The 19,255-nt window shown below is 40.6% G+C and overlaps 1 protein-coding gene across 1 annotated transcript in view; it reads left to right on the top strand.

Moving 5' to 3' along the window:
- Positions 1–4,605: 4,605 nt before the first annotated feature.
- The window catches only part of NTPCR (nucleoside-triphosphatase, cancer-related), a 39,174-nt gene continuing 24,524 nt past the window's right edge, over positions 4,606–19,255 (top strand). Inside the window, exons 1-3 of the mRNA XM_087431938.1 lie at positions 4,606–4,742; positions 9,143–9,305; positions 9,826–9,922. Coding sequence (XP_087288064.1) covers positions 4,709–4,742; positions 9,143–9,305; positions 9,826–9,922 — 294 coding nt within the window. The 5' untranslated portion in view covers positions 4,606–4,708. The remainder of the gene's footprint in view (positions 4,743–9,142; positions 9,306–9,825; positions 9,923–19,255) is intronic.

Below are 19,255 nucleotides of genomic sequence, written 5' to 3'. Positions count from 1 at the left end.
ATAGATTCTCCACTGATGGGATCCGAGTGGACCAAATGAATATGAGCCTGATCAAAACATAGCCGTGCAGTGTTAGCATTCTGAGGAAATGACGTAAAGCCAAATAGAAGCTCTGCCAATAGGCCTCCTTTTCCCCGTACCTCTCAGCTTGTCCTTGGCAATTCACTCTTAGAAGCTTCCTTCTTTACTCCCATCATTTGTTACAGGGCTAGAGAGAATTCCCTTGTTTTTGCTGGTTCGCCATTCTTCATGGAATCCTGCACTTGTAAGCCAGTGCCCTGCCCCACTGGTTTGGTCAAGCCAAGTCTTACGCTTGCGCTCCAGGGACATCACGTGAGGATGATTAATATTATCTCAGTGGAACACTGACGCTGTAAGGCTGGGAAAGCCTGTACAACTCTCCTGCCGCTCTATCACTGCTCTCCTTCTTCCCTGACAGTCTGGTGCTGTCTTTGTGGCTGGCATTCATTTATTCACTCATTTATTCACAAAAACATTTACTGAGGACCCATTATACATATGTGCCAGTAAATGCATGACCATCTCTCATCTGGATTATTATGATAGCCTCCTAACTGGTCTTCCTGCTTCCACCCTTGTCCGTCTACAGTCTCTTTCCCACACAGATGCCTGAGAATCTTTTTCTAAAACTAACTTATATAATGCCACTCCTCTGTTCATACCCTCTGATGGCTTTCCCATTTTGCTACAGTAAAAGCCAGTCTTCACCATGGCCTATAAAAGGATCTGGGCTTCTGCTGCCCCTCTGACCTCATCTCCCACCCGAATGTCTCTCCCAATCTGCTCCAGCCACACTAGTTTGCTGCTGTGCCTCCCTCAGGCCAACCACTCCTGCCTCAGGACCTTTGCACATACTGATCTGTCTTTCTAGACTGCTTCCCCAAGACTTCTACAAGGCTGGCTTCCTTCAGAGCTCTGCTCAGACAATATCTTCTCAGTGACATCTTCTCTGATCACCCTCTACAAAAGGCACATACACCTCCCTTTCCATTCCCCATCCTTTTGTTTTTCTTCCATGGCCTTACCATCATGTGTCTATTATACCTTCTCGTCTATTTGTTTGTCTCTCCCCACTAGAATATAAGCTATACCAGGGCAGAGGCTGTTTTCTTTACTGCTGTACCCCCAGTGCCTAGAACAGCTCCTGGCCCACAGTGGGTGGATGAACGTGCTATAAGTACTGCGTTGCATGCTGGGTATAAAGAGGTGGAGAAGAAAAGATCCTTTAGATCCTTGCCTTTTGAGAAATTCATAATTGGGTGGCAGGAGAAGAGACATTTGTAAACAGATCCTTGCACTGTCACAATTGTGGGGGTGCTGAATGGAAGGCTGGGGCAGCACTGGTGAGGGTCTAGGAGAATCAGAAAAGCCTTCCCAGAGGAGTGACAGTTGAGCCGGTCTTGGAGGATGAGTAAGAGGTGACTGGGCAGAGTGGGAGGGGAGGCCCCTCAGGCCCGTCACTCCCCTTGTCCCTCTGCTCCAGTCTCAGTGGCTGGTGGCTGTCCTCAATCCCGAGTTGCAGGGAGTGACATGCTTATGAGCAGGAAGAGCTCAGATAAGAGTCTTGATTTTATATGCTGCTGACCCAGCTTGGGTCATGAGCTTTCTGGATCCGATCATTGAGCCAGGGAGACGGAATGGTCTCTGTGACCAGGCTTGGTCACACGCTCCCCTGGAGAAGCAGAGAGGGATCCACTCCTTTCAATCACAGGAACTGGGCCTGGGGAAAGGATGTTCCCGGAAGGAGAATTTAGGTGCTATTTCCACAAGGGGAAATGAATGCCAGGCTGGCAAAACAACACATTCACCTTATTTGTCCTTTTTCTCCACTTTTGTATTTTCACATCCCCAGTAGCCAAATTGTTTGTTCTGTTCTCAGTTTCCTTGTACTCAGGACCTATCCCAAACAACAGGTCGGAACCCTTGTTCTGTGTCCAGGCCAGGGAGATACCGCCGGACACCAGGACTGTGTGCGTGTGGTGTGGTGGGGGAGCACCAGGCTCACTGTGCAGGAAGAGGGAGTGTGCGGTGCAGTCATTGCAGCTGCTGCACAGTGATAGGACCCAGAGTCCTAACGGATAGGGTTTCAGGCATAGACTGTGTTAAATAGGCTCTATAGTTATCACCACTGACAAGATTATTTCTTCAGGAACAAGACCTTATATTCACAACAACCAGCTTATAATGAACTATTGTAAGAAGGAAACTGTTTGTTTACTGTCTTCGTCTGTCCAGGCTGCTATAACAAAATACCACAGGCTGGGTGGCTTATAAACAATAGGCATTTTATTCTCATAGCTCTGGAGGCTAGGAGTTGAGATCAGGGTGCTAGGATGATCAGATGAGGGCACTCTTCTGGGTTGCAGACTTCCCACTGTATCTTCACATGGAGAAAGGGGCTAAGGATCTCTCTGGGGTCTTTTACAAGGGCGCTAACCCCATTCGTGACGGCTCTGCCTTCATGAATGAATCACCTCCCAAAGACCCCATCTCCTAATGCCATCGCCTTGGGCATTAGGTTTTCAACATATGAATTTTGGGGGGACACAAACATTCACTCTGTAGCACTTATCCCGATAAAGCCCTTTGGTTTGCTGCTCAAACGCTCCTCTGTCCTTTAACTGTAGAATGATCAACCATCTGGGTTTGCTTGGGATGGAGGGAGTTCCAAAAACATGGAACTTACAGTTTTAAGACAGGGACAATCCTGGCAAAGCAGAGACATGAAAAACAAACAAAAAAATAGTTTTTTTAGGACTTTTGGAATTGTAGAGACTTCGGGCATGTACTTACAAACTGCTTTGATAAAGAACTGTACTGCATCCTATCAAAAGGGAGCCTGCACCTGAGTGCTGCAGGGACAAAGGATTAGAATTACCTGTTCCTTAGGTAATTCTACCTTGACAGGATACTAAGCAAAAGTTAGTTAACAACTAACTAAAAGTTAATAACCTACTTATTTTTAAATGTGTTCCTAATTATGCCCTCCTCTCTTTTGTTGTTAATCTCTAATATAAGGTATTTCATCTGTTGATGTAGAACACATAGAGGAAACTGTATAAAACCAAAGACTCAGATCAATGAATTATCACAAAGTGAGGACAGCCACTTAATCACCACCCAAAGAAACAGTGTTTAATGGAAAACGAACATCCAACTACAGAAGAATTTTCTTTTTGCTCTCTGAGACATTAATTCTCTACACCTGAAGCCTGTACGTTCCTTGAGTTACCTAAACCGATGCCTGCTAGTAGCTACTGGAATTCCAGGTGTAGCATCAAAAGAAAATAATCTGACTTCTGGTGAGCCTTGCAAATACAAATTGCTTTTTAGCAATGGAAAATGTTACATAATTAGCATTTAAAAATAAATGTTTTTAATAAACACAAGAGTATATATATGACTGTGTACATATTTCCCTTCTTTCTTTTGGAAACTACTCCTATGCATTTACTTGGCTACATTAGCTGGTCTTGATTCCAGTTTGCGTGAAGGTGAAAGAAATGTAGGTGGAAGGCCCTACATTACCAGTGATGCATCGTTATAAATGTTGCAGAAATCATGGTGGCAGCTACACTGTACAAGTCTGACTTTTTTTAGATGATTTCCTTTTTAAATAGCAAGAAACTAAGGCCCTCTGACTGTCGTATATCGCAGGCTAAGGAGAGCCCTGGACGTCCTGCGTGGGCACAAACCAGTTAAGTTGAGCACTCACTGAAATTGCGTTCTCAGCCAGGAAGGAAGATGACTGATCACAAGTCCAACTGTTCACTTGTTAGACTGGCAGAGTTTACAGGTAAATCTCGCCCAAGGCCATTGACACTCCATTTCGCTGTCTGAAATACTTCAAGTAGTTAAGTGAGGGGCGGAAAGCCACTTAATTGTTTGCACTGGGTGATCGTCCAACCGGGCCTTGCGTTGGTCTACGCCTATGGTATAGAGGTAGGAAAGGCAAATTGGTCTTCATATGCATGGCTGAAGATTGGAAGTATGCCTAAACCAGTGGTTTTCAACCCCGGTGGACTTTAGAAATTGCCGGGGAGTTTAAAAAACAAAAAGAGATCCAGAGGCTTAGAACTCGCCCAAGACCAATCACCCCGAATCTCTGGAGGTGGAGCCTCGGCATCAAGCAGATTTAATCAGCTAATTCTACTCTGCAGCTATGGCTGACACCACTGAGCAAATAGTTCGAATCGGTAGCAACGCCTCCTCTCTTGAGGAAAGCTTCCAGGACTCAAAGCCCCCGCAGAAGCGTTGTCCCGGAGCCTGCGGGAATTTCAGCTCGCAGGTCCGGGTCCCAGGGGCAGAACTCGAGCAACTGGTTAGCAAAACTGGTTAACTGGTTAGCAAACACGCCATGTGAGCCCAGCACCAAGGCTGAAGTACAGGGACTCTGACAAGGCTCAAAGAGGACTAGCCGCCCACCTCGGAGCCCCTGGAAGGCTAGACGCCGCCCGCGCTAACCAAGGCCGAGAGCTGAGGGAGCAGGCGCGGTCCGAGGACGAGGGCGGAAGCGCATGCGCGGACCGAGGCAGAGCGCTGAGGCGCTTGCGCGGCAGTGGGGGCGGTGCTTCCGGCCGGCCGTGGTGGTACGCGGGGGGCGGGAACTGGGCCGCGACCACTACCCCGGATTGCGACCGCGACTCCGACTGCGACCCGGGTCGCGACCCCCACCCGTCCCACCGGCATGGCCCGGCACGTGTTCCTGACGGGGCCCCCAGGTAACCCCGCAGGGGCTCAGCCTCCGGAGGCCGAGAGTGTGAGCGTGGTGGGCGTGTGGAGGGGGCGGTCCGTGCTCTGGGGGAGGGCGGCCGGCTCCAGGGCTCGGGCTGCTGGCCTCTAAAATCCCGAGTTCGGTGACAGGCTTGGTAGTTTGAAGCCCACGTATCGTTTCCCAGAAAACGTGGTTGTAAGTACATAAGTTAGATAGGATTGGAAATGAAGCCAGCTGTGGTAAGAAAGAGAACGAGTTCGTGATGTGGTCGCATATGGGCTGCTTTATTAAGGCATTAAATCCCACGGTCTAGCGGCGGCGATAACAGCTACTGTCGTTTTGATGTTGCGATGTGCACAAACGAAGTTTCGGGATATCTGCCGCGACCGTGATTGATAGGAAGGTGTTTGATGTCTGTTGATAGGCACACGTGGTGCCCTGTGACTCTGGCCTGCATAGACAACAAAAGGAAGGGCGGAATCGCAGAAGGATAGTGAAATTAAAGATGTAACCTTTTTTTCCCACGTCCACGCTCAGTGTCCCCTGAATTCCCTCCATGGATGAGGCTGCAGGTTGAGAAGCCTTGATACTTAGAGGAACTCCTTCTCAGTGTCAGATCCTTTGTCTGTGCCTGTCCCCTCTAATGCCTGCCATTGGGCAAATCCCTCAACCCTACGGGACTATGTGAATGGGACAGTGTGTGTTCAAATGAGAGACTAGAGGAGGAGATAGATGCCTTTTAAACCAAGGTGCTGCACGTGTATCCGGGGTGACTAAAAGGAGAGGCAGGAAGGTGGTGGCAGCATCAGATAGCCTAAGAAGAAAGATGGACTTAGAGGGGAGAAAGTGATTTTTTCAGTTCCTTTGCAAGGTGGGTCTAATTTTCAAGTTAACTGTGAGTTTAAATATCAAAGATTGTAACCCTGGGCATGGAATTCTCTTTCACTTTATTTTAGTGATCATGTTTAGCCTTAAGTAGCAAAGGCTACACTTAATATTGCAGACTTTGGAATTTTATTTTTACCAGGCACTGGGAGGGGTGAGGAGGAGGGTGGTTTGAGAAATTTCTAATATCCAAATGTACTCCCTAATATTGCAGAGGACTGTCTTTTGAAAGCTGATTTGTCACTCCTTTATTTGAAACTTGGAATGCCGTTTTCTCAGCAGGCTGGCCCTAAGACATCTATGTGTTTCATAACAGAGGTGACCTATTACTGTGACTGTATCTGCCTGAGTCCTGGAGGTGGCTGGGAACAGAGGCTGGCCAGACCAGCACTGGTTCTTCTCTCCATTTTCTTCTTTATAAAAGTTTTATGTACACATAGTTGAAAGACTCAGAGGATTCTACAGTATGGCTCTCTTAAGCCTGTCCTTAAACCCCCACACCTTCTCTTTCTCCCCATCTTCCTAATGCAGTTATAATGTGATTTGGATTAGCTCAGTAGTCAGTGTTTCCAGTATTATGACTATGTAAAAGCTAATCTGTAGTTTCTTTTCCTTTTATACACAACTTTTTTCTCCTTTGTAGTCTGTTGTTGAGTGGGGTGTGTGTGTGTGTTTAATTTTCTTGGTATCTGTCACAAACTCAGTCGCAAACTTTGCCTGCTGTCTAGATCTTCTCTGTGTACTGAGACCATCAGGTAATGTATCTTCTCAAAAGAGGTCACTTTTTGCTGTATATGCTCTCAATGCTCCACCCATGTCTTCTTGGCACTTAGCTTTTTTCCCGACTTCCAGCTGTCCAGCCCATGACCCATCTTGGAGGGCTTTCTCTGGTCACTGGAGCCTGCTCTGCCTGCACAGAGGGCAGACCTGAAGGGCCAGGGAATTCCTGTCCCCCAGGAGCAGCCTCCAACCCATGCTAGATGGAAGTTAGTGGATAAAGTCCCTACTTCCTCACCCTCAGACAGGATACTTCTGAGCCATGTGTCTCCTAGGATTCCCCAGTGGGGTTAAGCTCCAGCTACCCGCAGTGGTAACGGAGCTTGATAATGCAATTACCTCCCTACCGGCGGGTCTTGGGATCACTTCCCAAGTTAAACTACTTACACTTGAATCTTGATCTCAGGGTTGGCTTTATGGGAGAACCAGATCCAAAATAATTCTGGAGCTGTCTGACCTCTTCTTGTCTGCCTATGGTGTGGGGCTGTCATTTTGGGGTCTCCTTAAGCACAGGCCACTTCTTAACCGGTGTAGACAGCACTAGCGTAGCAGCTTAATTAATGGAGATGAAAAATAAACTGAAAGAAGATTTCTAGAAGTGAAGAGGAGAAAAGGGACTTGAGCCAAGTGCCTCTTCTTGCCTTACTATGTCCTACCTACCATACAGGACACAGAGTGTCCCTTTTATTACAGATGCTCCATTTTATCTTTTTCAAAATTTAAACAGTTTTGTTTTTTCTTACAATAAGAGTAATACCTACTCACTATAAGACCGAAAAAAAAAAAATCAAGAAAGTTTTAAAGAAGAAAGTGACAATCATGTGGAATTCCAACATACAGAAATAAGTGCTGTAAACCTTTCCGTATTCTTCTTGGTGTTTTCTTCTGTAGACACATAGATACTTGACTTTAAAAAAAAAAAGCATAATGGAATAATACTATGTTTGTCTGCTGTTTCTTAACCTGCTTTTTCTCCATTTATTTTCATATAATTGTGGTCTGTTTTCTGTACTAATAAATATAGGTAAACAGTATTCTCTTTAATGGCTACATGGTATTCCTGTGTATTTATGTGTCATTATATACATGATGCCATAATTTAACATTCCCTTACTGAGCAACATTTAATAACATTATCAATGTTTTGCTATTATAAGGAAGGCTGGAGTGAACATCCTGTTTCACGTATCTTTGTTGTCAGATTCTTTACTGAGGATGAATTCCTAGCCATAGAATTGCTGTGTGCTGTGGTAGGCACATTAAAGTTACCCTTCAGAAAAGTACCAGCTTAATGTAGCCACCAGTGCCACTTGCCTTCATTAAGCAGATTCTTCAGTGACTTTCCTAAATCAGCAATTACTGAGGGACAGAGCTGGGATTAGAACACTTCACAGTTCTCTTACTAGCCGCAGTGAGCATGTGGCTGGGATCCTCTTAGGTTGCTGTTCCGAAAGACCAGATGCCTTTGTTTGTTAGTGTGAAGTTTGGAGGAGAGATTTATTAAATAAGAAGAAGGGATCATATTTTATCTCAAGGAAGCTGAAAGGTCTTCTTGGGGAACCCTAATTACTCTGGGGGCAGCCATAGAAATAATATGTTTTGCAACCCTGTGTATGGTATCTCAGGATAGCTCTATTGCAGACCTGCTAGAAGTTTTCCCTGTCTTTCCATTTTTGGGCGATCATAATGTCACTGACTTAAATCTTTATGGGAATAAGGCTCATATAAACAAAGTCATGGTGACAGATAAAGGCACCTATTAAAATGTATGGTCCTTACTAGTTGTGTAACCTTAGATAAGTTACCTAACCCCTCTGTGCCTCTGTTTCTTCATCTGTAAAGCAGGGAGAAGGATGGTAACTGACTCAGAGGGTGGTTGTGAGGCTTTAACCAAGAAAATGCTTGTGAAGTGTGCTAGAACAGTGCCTGGCTCCCTAATGTCAGTGATTAATATTATATTGTGTAGCGCCTGTTGGTGCTTGTAAAACACACAAGAATTAATTAGAGTGGTCAACAGCCCATGCTGGGAGGAAAGGAAGGGGTCAGAGGTATGAAGGTGCATAGGTTATAATTTGGGAAGGGCTCGGGGCAAGTCAAAGGAATGCTTAGGCACACTGGAGGAGGTGATGGAAGGGGTTGCCAATCTGATAGGATTGCTTTTGTGGAAAAATTTAAAAATTACCATTTCTAGTGGTGTTAGTGGTATTTAAGAGACAAATTTTCAGGAGACATAGCAATGTGAGTCCGTGGAGGTGTGAAGTGGTTTGCCCACTTTTAAAGGTAGGTTCAGAGTGTCTTGAAGGTTGACATCCTAGTTTAAAGTGCCCAGCCTTTGACTCAAGCGAGGCTGGTTTTACTTCCTAGGTGATAAAATGTGGCCATCCAAGGGGAGAGGAAACCTAGGAGAAAATAGAAGCTTGTCTCATAGGATGCAAATCACACTTGAGACTGTCATCAGAAAACCACTCAGTTGGTTCTAGGATTGTGTATGTGACAAAATTAATAATGTTTCAGAATTTAAAAATAAACTTGATGGTACTATTCATATTTTTATTATGCTTATTTCTACGTGAAATTAAAGTATTAACATCTGGAGCAATCAAAATTCTAGTGAAGCTGATATCCATAAAATCCCTTTGCTGCCCATTTCTCTCCCCACCACGATTGCTCTGAGTCAGCGAGTGCTGTGTGTGTTCCAGCAAGGGAGTGGTTCTTAATAGACTTTTTTTTTTTTTTTTTTTGTAGGAGTTGGAAAAACAACATTGATCCAGAAAGTCAGTGAGATTTTAAAGTCCTCTGGCGTGTCCGTTGATGGATTTTATACAGAAGAAGTCAGACAGGGAGGGAGAAGAATAGGATTCGATGTCGTCACATTATCCGGCACACGGGGACCTTTATCTCGAGTTGGGTACTGATATTTCATTTCTCTGGTGTTTTATTCTCCCTGGCACAGGGTTGAGCTAAATGATCTCTTCTGTCTTGAAGAATCTGGGGCCTTTATGGATTTCTGAGAGAAAGAAAACAGAGATTGAAACCATCATATGAAAAACAAAGTATAAAAATAATCATATTTCACTTAAGACTAACTCCACTGAGTAACAAGCTCTTCTCGCTTTGTAATTCATAGCCCAGTTTCTAGTGCTACTTTTCAAAAATAGTTGGCGCACTAGCTCCGTGGAGCTTCAGGAGTGGCCCCGCCAAGGTAACTGCCATGCCCGTTGGTGGTGGTGGTGCGCACACTTAGTGGTAGTCCTGCCCTCGGGAGAGAGCATGGAATCAGATCAGCTTTGCACACCACCACTTTTTATGTAGGTGATTTTTAAGGTTGATTTAGCATATATGGAAGGCCAGAGACTCAGTGGAGCAGCTAAAACCCAGAAAGCAATATAGGGGTCTTTCAACAAAGAACATACTGTCTTTTCATTCAGGTCAGAGCCTCCACCTGGAAAACGTGAATGCCGAGTTGGGCAGTATGTGGTAGATCTGACTTCCTTCGAGCAGTTGGCGCTTCCGGTCTTGAGGAATGTGAGTGTGTGGTTTCTGCTTCTTGAGGCCATCTATTCTTAGTGCATTGCTGCCGGCCTTGGGAACAGAGAGGCTTTGGCTCTTAAGGAGAGGTCAGTTTTACATTTTACAGTTTAAAAGTCTTTGAGTGATTAAGCCTTAGTAAGGATATGAAACATAATTTGCTGTCACTCTGAACTACAAGTAAATTCTTTGTCACCTAAATTCAGCACATATAAATATTTTATATTGGGAGGGCTGTAATGTCCAGCTACCAAGATCCCCAAAGATGTCTTTCCTCTGTCTTCCCCTTGTTTGTATCTTAACCTTGTTTTCACAGCACAACAAATAAACATTTAGGAAGGGAAAGTATTATATGAACATAATGGTAAGCACCTAACACATTATATCACTGAGATGTAATTCTCATACTAAACTATTCACCCATTTAAAATGTGTAATTCAATTTTTTCTAGTATAGTCACAGGATTGTGGAACTAATTATCACAATCTAATTTTAGAACATTTTTGTCATCCCCAAAAGAAACCCCATACCCATTCAGCAGTCATTCTTCATTCCTTTGTCCCCCCAGCCCCTGTCAATCACTACCCTACTTTCTTTGTAGATTTGGCTATTCTGAACATTTCCTAAAAAGAGAATCATGCAATATGTGGTCTTTTGTAACCAGCTTATTTCACTTAGCATAATGTTTACAAGGTTCATCCATAGCGTAACATATATCAGTACTTCATTCTTTTTTATGGCTGAATAATATTCCATTATATGGATATACCACATTTTATTCTTCAGTTGATGGACATTTGGATAGGTTTCCATTTTTGGCTATTATGAATAATGCTGCTCTGAACATTCATGTACAAGTTTTTGGGTAGACATTTGTTTTCAATTCTCTTGGGTATATACTTAGAAGTAGAAATACTGGATCATATGGTAATTCTATATATTAACTTTTTGAGGTGTTACCAGACTGTTTTCCAAATCAGCTGCACCATTTTACATTCCAACCAGCAATGGATGAGGATTCTGATTTCTCCACATCCTTGCCAAGGTCTATTATCTGTCTTTTAAGTTTTATCCATTCTGGTATGTGTGAAGCAGTATCACATTGTGGTTCTAATTTGCATTTCCCTAATGACTAGTGATGTTGAGCATCTTTTCATGTGCTTATTGGCCATTTGTGTATGTTCTTTGGAGAAATGTCTATTCATTTCCTTTGCCCACTTTTCAGTTGGCTTAGTTATCTTTTTTTTCCTTTTGGTGAGGAAGATTTGCCTTGAGCTAACATCTGTTACCACTCTTCCTCTTCCTTTTTTTCTTTTTTTTTCTTGAGGAAGATCAGCCCTGAGCTAACATCCATGCCAGTCTGCCTCTGTTTTGTATGTGGGTCGCCGCACCAGCCTGGCTGACGAGTGGTAGCTCCGTGTCCGGAATCTAAACCCGCAAACCCAGGCCACTGAAGCGGAACACGCCAAACTTAACTACTATGCCACAGGGCCGGCCCCAATTGGCTTAGTTGTCTTTGTATTACTGAGTTGCAAGATTTCTTTATAAGTTCTAGATATCAGTCTGTTATCAGATATATGATTTGCAAGTATCTTCTTCCATTCTATAGTCGTTTTCACTTTCTTGATGGTATCCTTTGAAGCACAAATGTTTTTGATTTTGAAAAGTCCAATTTATCTATTTTTCTTGTGTTATTTGTGCTTTGGGTGTTTTGTCAAAGAAGGCTTTGCGTAATGCAATTTCACAAAGGTTTACTCCTTTGTATTCTTCTAGGAGTTTTATAGTTTTGCTGTTACATTTAGGCCTGGCCTGTGGTCTACTTTGAATTAATTTTTGTATGTGGTATGAGGTATGGATCCAAATTCATTCTTTTACATATAAATATCCAGTTGTTTCAGCATCGTTTGTTGAAAAGACTATTCTTTCCCATTTAATTATCTTGGCACTCTTGTTGAAATCAGTTGACCATAAATATAAGGATTAATTTGGACTCTCATTCTAGTCCACTTATCCTTATTTCAGTACCACGCTGTCCTGATTACTGAAGCAAGGATTTTGATAGGGATAGAATTGAATTTGTAGATCAATTTGGGGAGTATTGCCATCTTAACAATATTAAATCTTTTTTTTTTTGGTGAGGAAAAAACAAAAACTCAGCTAACACGCTGAGCTCTTAGCTCAGCCCTGAGCTAACATCCATGCCAATCCTCCTCTTTTTGCTGAGGAAGACTGGCCCTGAGCTAACATCTGTGCCTATCTTCCTCCACTTTATGTGGGACGCCGCCACAGGATGGCGTGACAAGCAGTGCATCAGTGTGCACCCAGGATCCGAACCCGGGCCGCCAGCAGCAGAGCACGCACACTTAACTGCTGTGCCACAGGGCCGGCCCCAACAATATTAAATCTTTTGATCCATGAATATGAGATGTCTTTTCATTTACTTAGGTCTTCTTTAATTTCTTTCAACAATGTTGTTTTATAGTTTCCAGCATATAAGTTTTATACTTCTTTTTAAAAAATTTATACCTTAGTATTTTATACTTTTTGATGCTGTTGTAAATGGAATTGTTTTCTTAATTTCATTTTTGGAATGTTCATTACTAATGTATAGAAATGCAATTGATTTTTATATATTGATCTTGTATATTGCAACCTTGCTGAACTCATTTATTAGTTCTAATAGTGTTTTAGTGAATTCCTTAAAATTTTCTATATACAAAATCATATTATCTGCAAGTAAAGATAGTTTTACTTCTTCCTTTCCACTTTGGATGCCTTTTATTTCATTTTCTTGCCTAATTGTCCTGGCTAGAACCTCCAGTACAATGTTGAATAGAAGTGGCGAGAGTGGACATCTTTGTCTCGTTCCTGATCTTAGGAAGAAAACAGTCCGTCTTTCACCGTTAGGTACGATGTTAGCTGTGGGTTATTTGTAGATGGCCATCATCAAGTTGAGGAAGTTCCTTTCTATTCCTAGTTTGTTGGATGTTTTACAATGAAGAAATGTTGGATTTTGTCACATCCTTTTTTTGCACATACAGAGGAGATTATATGATGTTTGTTCTTTATAATATTATTATAGTATATTACAGTAATTGATATTTGGATGTTAAACCAACCTTGCTTTCTTGAAATAAATACCTCTTGGTTGGGGTGTATAATGCTTTTATATGTTTCTGAATTGCGTTTGCTAGTATTTTGTTGAGGCTTTGTGCATCTATATTCATAAGGGATATGGTCTGTAGCTTTCTTTCCTTGTGATATCTTTGTCTAGTTTTGGTATCAGGGTGATACTGGTATCATAGAATGAGTTAGGAAGTTTTCCTTCCTCTTCTAATTTTTGGAAGTTTATGAAGGATTGGTTTTAATTTTTCTCTGAATTTTGATAGAATTCATCAGTGAAGCAATGTGAGCCTGGGCTTTTCTTCATAGGAAGCTTTTTAATTATGAATTCAATTTCTTTACTTGTTACAGGTCTGCTGATTTTTTATTTCTTGTTGAATCACTTGTGGTAATTTGTGTCTTTAAGTAATTTGTCCATTTCATCTAAGTTATCTAATTTGTTGGTATATAGTGGTTCGTATATTCCCCTATAATCCTTTTTATTTTGTAAGCTCTATAGTATTTTATGTTCTTTCATGCATTATTTTAGTTATTGAAGTCTTCTCTCTTTTTTTGGCCAGTCTAGATGAAGGTTTGTAATTTAGATGATCTTTTTTTTTCCCTCAACCTTTTAAAAGTTATTTTATTGACATCATATTGGCTTATAACATTGTGTAAATTTTAGGTGTACATGATTATATTTCAGTTTCTGTACAGACTGCATCATGTTCATCACCAATAGTCTGATTTTTATCCATCACCATACATATGTGCCCTTTTACCCCTTTCGCCCTCCCCCCAACCCATTCCTCTCTGGTAGCCACCAGTCTGTTCTGGTTATCTGTATGTTTGTTTATCTTCTGCATATGAGTGAAATCATGATATTTGTCTTTCCCTGTCTGCCTTATTTTGCTTAGCATAATACCCTCAAGGTCCATCCATGCTGTTGCAAGTGGCACGATTTTTCTTTTTTCATGGCCGAGTAGTATTCCATTGTGTATATATATATATATACCACATCTTCTTTATCCTTTCATCTGTTGATGGGCACTTGTGTTGCTTCCACATCTTGGCTATTGTGAATGATGCTGTGATGAACACAGGGGTTCATGTATCTTTTTGAATTATTGATTTCATGTTCTTTGGATAAATACCCAGTGATAGAATGGCTAGATCATGTAGTATTTCTGTTTTTAATTTTTTGAGAAATCCCTCATACTGTTTTCCATAGTGGCTGTACCAGTTTGCATTCCCACTAGCAGTGTATCAGGGTTCCCTGTTCTCCACATCTTCTCCAACACTGGTTATTTCCTGTCTTCTTAATAATAGCCATTTGGTTGAGTGTGAAGTGATATCTCATTGTAGTTTTTATTTGCATTTCCCTAATGATTAGTGACGTTGAACATCTTTTCATGTGCGTGTTGGCCATCTGTATATCTTCTTCAGAAAAATGTCTGTTCATATCCTCTACCCATGTTTTGATTGAGTTATTTTTTTGTTGTTAAGTTGTATGAGTTCTTTATATATTTTGGAAATGAACCCCTTGTCGGATATATGACTTGCAAATATTAATCTCCCAGTTGGTGGGTTGTCTTTTTGTTTGATTGATGGTTTCCTTTGCCTTGCAGCTTTTTAGTCTGATGTGGACCCATTTGTTTATTTTTTGTTTTGTTTCCCTTGCATGAGGAGACATGGTATTCGAAAAGGTACTGCTAAGACTGATGTCAAAGAGCATACTGCCTGTGTTTTTTGTGTGTGTGTGTGTGAGGAAGATCAGCCCTGAGCTAACATCTGATGCCAGTCCTCCTCTCTTTTCTGAGGAAGACTGGCCCTGAGCTAACATCATGCCCATCTTCCTCTACTTTATATGGGACGCCGCCACAGCATGGCTCAACAAGCAGTGTGTCGGTGCACACCCGGGATCCAAACCGGTCAATCCACGGCTGCCGCAGCGGAGCGTGTGCACTTAACCGCTTGTGCCACCAGGCTGGCCCACTGCCTGTGTTTTCTTCAGCAGTTTTATGGTTTCAAGTCTTACATTCAAGTCTTTAATCTGTTTTGAGTTAATTTTTAAGTGTGCTATAAGATAGTCTACTTTCATTCTTTGCATGTGGCTGTCCAGCTTTCCCAGCATCACTTATTGAAGAGACTTTCCTTTCTCCATTGTATATTCTTGGCTCCTTTGTCAAAAATTAGCTGTCCATAGATGTATGGTTTTACTTATGGGCTTTCAATTCTTGTTCCATTGATCCATGTATCTGTTTTTCTGACAGTACCATGCTGTATTGGTTACTGTGGCTTTGTAGTATATTTTGAATTCAGGGAGTGTGATACCTCCAGCTTTGTTCTTTTTTCTCAGGATTGCTTTGGCTATTCAGGGTCTTTTGTTGTTCCATATAAATGTTAGGATTCTTTGTTCTATTTCCGTGAAGAATCATTGTGATTCTGACTGGGATTGCATTGGATCTGTAGATTGCTTTAGGTAATGTGGACATTTTAACTGTGTTTATTCTTCCAATCTAAGAGCATGGAATATCTTTCCATTTCTTTATGTCTTCTTCAATTTCTTTCCATAATGTTGCATAGTTTTAAGTGTATAGGTCTTTCACCTTGGTTAAATTTATTCCTAGGTATTTTATTCCTTTTGTTGTGATTGTAAATGAGATTGTATTCTTGATTTCTCATTCTGCTAGTTCATTATTAGTGTATAGAAGTGCCACTGGTTTTTGTGTGTTGATTTTGTACTCTGCAACTTTACTGTATTCATTAATTATGTCTAATAGCTTTTTAGTGGATTCTTTAGGGTTTTCTTTATATAGAATCACATCATTCGCAAATAGTGACAGTTTTACTTCTTCCTTTCCAATTTGGATCCCTTTTATTTCTTTTTCTTGCCTAATTGCTCTGGCTAAAACTTCCAGTACTATGTTGAATAAGAGTGGCAAGAGTGGGCATCTTTGTCTTATTCCTTTTCTCAGTGGAATAGCTGTCAGTTTTTTACCATTGAGTATGATGTTGGCTGTGAGGCCAATCCATGGCCTTTGTTATGTTGAGGTACTTTCCATGTATACCCATTTTATTGAGAGTTTTTATCATAAATGGATGTTGGATCTTGTGAAATGCTTTCTCCACGTCTATTGAGTTGATCATGTCATTTTATTCTTGATTTTGTTAAGGTGTATCAGTTTGATTGATTTATGGATGTGGAATCATCCCTGCATCCCTGGAATAAATCCCACTTGATCATGGTGTATGATCCTTTAATGTATTGTTATATTTGATTTGCTAATATTTTGTTGAGGATTTTTGCATCTATGTTTATCAGCGATAATGGCCTGTGGTTTCCCTTTTTTGTGTTGTCCTTGTCTCGTTTTCGTATCAGGGTAATGTTTGCCTTGTAAAATGAGTTAGGAAGCATCCCATCCTCTTCAGTATTTTGGAATAGTTTGAGAAGGATAGGTATTAAACCTTTGAATTTTTGGTAGAATTCACGAGAGAGGCCATCTGGTCTTGTACTTTTGTTTTGGGGGAGGTTTTTGATTACTGTTTCAATCTCTTTACTTGTGATTGGTCTATTCAGATTCTCTATTTCTTGATTCAATTTTGGGAGGTTGTATGAGTCTAAGAATTTATCCATTTCTTCTGCGTTATCCACTTTGTTGGTGTATAGCTTTTCATAGTATTCTTTTATAATCCTTTGTATTTCTCTGGTGTCTGTTGTAATTTCTCCTTTTTTCAGTTCTGATTTTATGTATTTGAGTCTTCTCTCTTTTTTTCTTAGTGAGTCTGGCTAAGGGTTTGTCAATTTTGTTTATCTTCTCAAAGAACTAGCTCTTAGTTTTATTGACCCTTTCTATTGATTTTTTAGTCTCTTTCGTGTATTTCTGCTGTGATCTTTATTATTTCCTTCCTTCTACTCACCTTGGGCTTTGTTTGTTCTTTTTTTGTAATTGTTTTAGGTATAGTGTAAGATTGAGATTTTTCTTGTTTTTTTGATGTAGGCCTATATTGTTATAAACTTCCCTCTTAGTACTGCTTTTGCTGTATTCCATAAGTTTTGGTATGTTGTGCTTTCATTTTCCTTTGTCTCCAGGTATTTTTTAATTTCTCCTTTGATTTCTTCATTCATCCAATTGTTGTTCAGTAGCATGTTGTTTAGTCTCCATATATTTGTGACTTTTCCATCTTTTTTCTTGTAGTTGATTTCTATTTTCATACCATTGTGTCAGAAAAGATGCTTGATATGATTTCAAAATTCTTAAATTAATTGAGATCTGCTTTGTTTCCCAACATATGGTCTATCTTTGAGAATGTTCCGTGTGCACTTGAGAAGAATGTGTATTCTGCTGTTTTTAGATGCAATGTTCTATATATATATCTATTAAGTTCATCTGATCTAGTGTTTCACTTAAGTCTACTATTTCCTTGTTGAATTTCTGTCTGGATGATCTGTCCATTGATGTAAGTGGGGGTGTTAAAGTCCCCTACTATTATTGTGTTGCTGTCATTTTCTCCTTTTAGGTCTGTTAATAGTTGCATTATATACTTTGGTGCTCTTGTGTTAGGTTCATATTTATTAATAAGTGTTATGTCATTTGGTGGAATATCCCTTTTTCATTATATAATGCCCATCTTTGTCTCTTGTTATCTTTTTTGTCTTGAAGTCTGTTTCATCTGGTATAAGTATGGCTACAGCTGCTTTCTTTTGCTTGCCATTTGCTTGGAGTATCATCTTCCATCCCTTCACTCTGAGCCTAAGTTTGTCCTTAGAGCTGAGATGTGTTTCCTGGAGGCAGTATATTGTTGGGTCTTGTTTTTTAAAACCATCCAGCCACTTTGTGTTTTGATTGGTGAATTCAATCCATTAACATTTAGAGTGATTATTGATATATGAGGGTTTAATACTGCCATTTTATCTTTTGTTTTCTGGTTGTTCTAATTTTCATTATTTCCTTTTCCTTGTATTTCTGTCTGACATTTCAGATTGGTAGTTTTCTGTGATGTTTTTCTCAGTTTTCTCTTTATTTATGATTTATGACTGTGCTCCGATTTTTTGTTTTGTGGTTACCGCGAGGTTTGTATAAAAGATCTCATAGGTGGGATAGTCCTTTTTCTCATTGCCTCTTACCTCCATCAGCCTCTACAGGTTCTGTCTTTTTCCTCTTCCTCGCCTGTGTTTTTGCTGTCACAAATTTTTCTTTTTCATGTTGTGAGTTTGTGGCCTAGTTAAAGTGGTTATAGTTATTTTTGATGCTTTCTTTCCCTTTATCTTTTATGTTATAGTTAAGTGTTCACTAAGCTATTCTCATATAGAGCTGCAATTTTCTGATTCTGTCTGTCTGTCTTTCTCCTCGTTCGAAGCTTTGTAAACCTTTTCCTTTTTGTTTCAGGTAGGAGGGCTCCTTTCAGCATTTCTTGTAAGGCCAGTCCAGTGCCAGTAAACTCCCTCAACATTTGTTTGTCTGGGAAATCTTTTATTTCTCTGTCTTATCTGAAGGATAATTTCACTGGATAGAGTATTCTTGGCTGATAGTTTTTATCTTTCAGTATTTTGAATATATCATTCCACTCTCTCCTAGCCCATAAGGTTTCTGCTGAGAAATCTGCTGAAAGCCTGATGGGGTTTCCTTTGTAGGTTATTTTCTTAGGTCATGGTTCCTTTAATATTTTTTCTTTGTCATTGACTTTGGACAGTTTTAATATTATACGCCTTGGAGATCTTTTTGCATTGAAGTAATTAGAAGTTTTATTAGCTTCATGTACTTATATGTCTAGTTTCTTCCCAGGTTGGGGAAGTTCTCATCTATTACTTCTTTGAATAAGCTCTCTACTCCCTTCTCTCTCTCCTCTCTTTCTGGGATACATATTATCGTTCTGTTACTGTTCCTAATTGAGGCAGGTATTTCTTGAAGAATTTCTTCATTTTTTTAAAATCTTAGTTCTCTCTCCTACTCCACCTGAATCATGTCTAGGTTTCTATCTTCTTGTTCACTTATTCTCTCCTCTGTGTGGTCTGCTCTATTTTTAATGCTTTCTACATTATTTTTCATCTCATAAATTGTGTTCTTCATTTCCAGAGTTTCTGTGTGGTTTTCTTTTTAGCATTTCAATCTCTTTGGTGAAGTATCCCTTCTGTTTATTAATTTTGTTCCTCAGCTCATTGCACTGTTTTTCTGAGTTTTCTTGTAGCTCATTGAGTTTCTTCATGACAGCTATTTTGAATTCTC

This window comes from Ceratotherium simum, chromosome 6 (assembly GCF_057802395.1).
Source record: "Ceratotherium simum simum isolate JZ-2026a chromosome 6, ASM5780239v1, whole genome shotgun sequence".
NCBI classification, from domain to species: domain Eukaryota; kingdom Metazoa; phylum Chordata; class Mammalia; order Perissodactyla; family Rhinocerotidae; genus Ceratotherium; species Ceratotherium simum.
The sequence above is the reverse complement of the archived record's forward strand: the minus strand, read 5'-3'. Positions and strand labels throughout refer to the sequence as shown.